The sequence below is a fragment of the Coptis chinensis genome, chromosome 6 (assembly GCF_015680905.1).
Source record: "Coptis chinensis isolate HL-2020 chromosome 6, ASM1568090v1, whole genome shotgun sequence".
Taxonomy (NCBI): Eukaryota; Viridiplantae; Streptophyta; class Magnoliopsida; order Ranunculales; family Ranunculaceae; genus Coptis; species Coptis chinensis.
In genome coordinates this window covers 12273788-12276934 of record NC_141461.1, presented here as the reverse complement: position 1 = coordinate 12276934, position 3147 = coordinate 12273788, and the positions used below count along the sequence as shown (strand labels likewise).

The 3147-nt window shown below is 35.6% G+C and overlaps 1 protein-coding gene across 1 annotated transcript; it reads right to left on the bottom strand.

Moving 5' to 3' along the window:
- Nucleotides 1-582: 582 nt before the first annotated feature.
- LOC147491496 (uncharacterized) lies at nt 583-2356 on the bottom strand. The gene is made up of 3 exons (XM_086567259.1): nt 1477-2356; nt 1262-1409; nt 583-1210 (listed from the first exon to the last, which is right to left on the bottom strand). The coding sequence occupies exons 1-3, from the start codon at nt 2354-2356 to the stop codon at nt 583-585; spliced, it is 1656 nt and encodes a 551-aa protein (XP_086423385.1).
- Nucleotides 2357-3147: the final 791 nt, after the last annotated feature.

Genomic DNA, 3147 nt, shown 5'->3' with positions numbered 1-3147 from the left:
TTGAGATTGCACATTGACCTCATCTGGATGTGTCTAGTTCATTTGTGTTTGTTGTTGCACATTCACCTCATTTTGTTCTTGACCTTCTCATCTCTTTTGTCTCTTTTGTGCTTTGGATAAACTCTTAGTTCCACCTTGTTGTCTCCTTTCACATGTCCTCTTGTTATGGCCTGGTACATTACATATCTTACAACATCTATTGTTTGAGGGTTTATCCTCATCTGCATCCCTAATTCTTAGTTTTCTAGGTCTTCTAGATTTTCTCTCAAAGGGTGGAGGTAGTACTTCAATTACCAACTTTGACCTAGCAATTGACAGACATTCATAACTAAACATTAGGGGTATGGAAGCATTAACATGTAAATTAGGGTCCAAATATTTATTTACCTTATCCCACTCTTCTTCATTATCAAAAGGATATATATATCCAGCATAAGTAGCTTTAAAAGGACTGGACATTGTAAAATGAACTGCAATACCTAAATGCAAACAAGAAATGTAATGAACAAGTCAATTTGTTACTCATTGATTGAAAACAAAAGTAGTAAAAGTACATGTACTATTTTCTAACAACTAACACACTTACTGTGCCCAACTAGATCCTTGTGTTCTCCTTTTTATAATAACACAAACTGCATGAATACATGGTATTCCTATCATCTGCCATACAACACATGTATAACTCAAACCAGTCATATCTACCACAAACTTCTTCTCAGTCTTGATATTAATGACACAAAATGAGTTATGTTCAACTCCTTCAACAAATCCTTGAACTTTGTATTTGTTGTACTTTTTCTCTATCTTATTTATGACTCCTTGAGCAGCTGACACTAAATCACCATGAACAAGTTCTTGTGAAATAATCCTCCTTTCATGGATCAACTTCATCACATCAAGACTGTATTGATCAATAAATTGCACTAGTGATTTATCTCTAATCTTCAATATCCAAGAATTAAAGGATTCACTGAAGTTATTGGTAATAGCATCATATTTTGTTGTGAGATCAAAATGTGACCTAGCCCAAGTGGATTTTGCTTCCCTCTCTAACCACTCTTTAGCTTCTTCATCCACAGCCTCTATCTTCTCCATATAAATATCATGATGACATTCTTTAAATGCTTCTGCTGCCCTCCAACTCAAATCTCTTAACAACTCACCCTTAAAATCCACCTTAAAGTTTTTGTACATGTGTCTAAAGCAATACCTAAAGAATAATGGCAGAATACATGTAAATAAGTATAATGTAATTTATTACCTGTGCTTAGATTCTGGAAACACTTCATTCACAGCTTCAATGAGACCCTTTTGTCTATCAGAGATAAATGTTAATGGATCCTTGTGTTTGATCAGATGAGGCCTAAGCTTGTTCAAAAGTTTCTTCCATGTATCCCCATTCTGACCCCCTACAAACATATATAGCAATTGGGAATAGCCCATTCTGTGCATCTAAGGCCATGGCACTTAGACAACATCCACCATATTTCCCTTTCAAAAATGACCCATCTAATCCAATCACAGGTCTACAGCCATTGACAAACCCATCCAATGATGCTTTGTAAGCAAGCAAGAATCCAACAAACTCATCTGATTCAGCATGTTTGTACCAATTCACTACACTTTCCTGATTCCTTTTCAATATCTGGTTTTTCAATTCAGATACTGCTGCATAACTAGACTCATAATTCCCATTTATTTTCTCAAACATTATGACTTTAGATTTCCAATAAGTGTAATAAGATAACTCAACTCCATATCTTCTGAAAACTTCCTTGTGAACATCTACATGCTTCATATTTGGGTGATCTCTAAGGAAATCCTCAAGAACTGTTGCAACCCATGGAGCTTTGGCTTGTACAACATGATTATTTCCATCAGCCTCACAAGTATGAGTCCCCACATATTTCTTTAACTTCACAGTATGGTTGTCTATTGTGAGAATACATCCTACCTTCAAAGTGCATCCTTTAACCATTTCTTGATCTGAATGGTCTTCACCAATACAATAGATTCTGTACCTCTTCTTGTCATTTTGCTTTTGCCTGAAACTGAATAAGTTTTGTATTGCCAAAGTCTTAATAAATTTCCTACATTCTTCCATTGACTTCCATTGCATGTCAATTTCTAGCTTCAAAACAAGTTCTTGTTTTACATCTTCATCCTCAACACTATGGTATTGTTCCCGGCACAAGTTGTTTGTGAAGTTCCCAAGACTATTAATCACATCATCAACTTCTTCTTCAAGATCTGTTGCTTCATTAACCAAGTCATCAGCATGTTCATCATCTTCTTTAGGTGTGTAATCTTCATCTTCATTATCAGATGAGTGGGTACTTTCATACCTAGCTCTCATGTCCACACATGGACCACCAGCCTCAAACTTCTAAAAGTACCTTCCAGGTGCATCTTCATCTTCACTCTCATAATTTTGTACAACATCTTCACTCACATCACTCTGTATTGCGTCAACAAATGCTTCTCCAGTTTCAAATAACTCAGCAAACTCATTCACAACATCTTCTGCAGTTTGTTTTATCTCTTCTCAGTTGTGGGACTAATGGGAATTGGTTCATTTGGAGAAGCTTGGTTTATTAGAGAAGTTTGGTTTATTGGAGAGGAAAATCTAGGTGACCTTCTTACCTCAAAGTTAAGAATATAGTGTTTGGTAGGTATGCTTGTGCTTTGGGTTGAAACCAACTTGGACTTAGATTCTGTTGGAGGAGGAGAAACTTGGTTTATTGGAGAAGGTTGTATAACTGGAGAGGAAAATCTAGGTGACCTTCTTATCTCAAAGTTAGTTATAGGGTGTTTGGTAGGTGTCCTTGGGCTTTTAGACTTAGAAACATAAACAATATTAGACTTCTTTAACGTTCAATATGGTAAACCCATTCCTAATTTGATGAAAGTCACAATTTTGTACAAGAAATTGGGGCCAATTTATGTACAAAGTAAAAATAGAACCCTAATTTAACGAAAGCCCCATTTTATATGGTATAATTTGGGCTAATTTATGTTCAATTTAAAAAACCCCCAAACTTCGAAAGTAACTGTAGTTACAAAACTACCACTTAGTAATTTCTAGGGTTTGGTCCCCACATTCCTTATTATATTCATCATTTTTCATGCATCACAACAACACAACAA

Bases quoted from the DNA above. Each gene is read 5' to 3' on its own strand.
- LOC147491496 (XM_086567259.1), bottom strand. From the start codon at position 2,356: ATGAGAGCTAGGTATGAAAGTACCCACTCATCTGATAATGAAGATGAA. The intron at 1,410-1,476 runs GTTGTCTAAGTG...ATATGTTTGTAG, and splicing joins GAAAGGGAAATATGGTGGAT to GGGGTCAGAATGGGGATACA. The intron at 1,211-1,261 runs GTAATAAATTAC...ATTATTCTTTAG, and splicing joins TTTCCAGAATCTAAGCACAG to GTATTGCTTTAGACACATGT.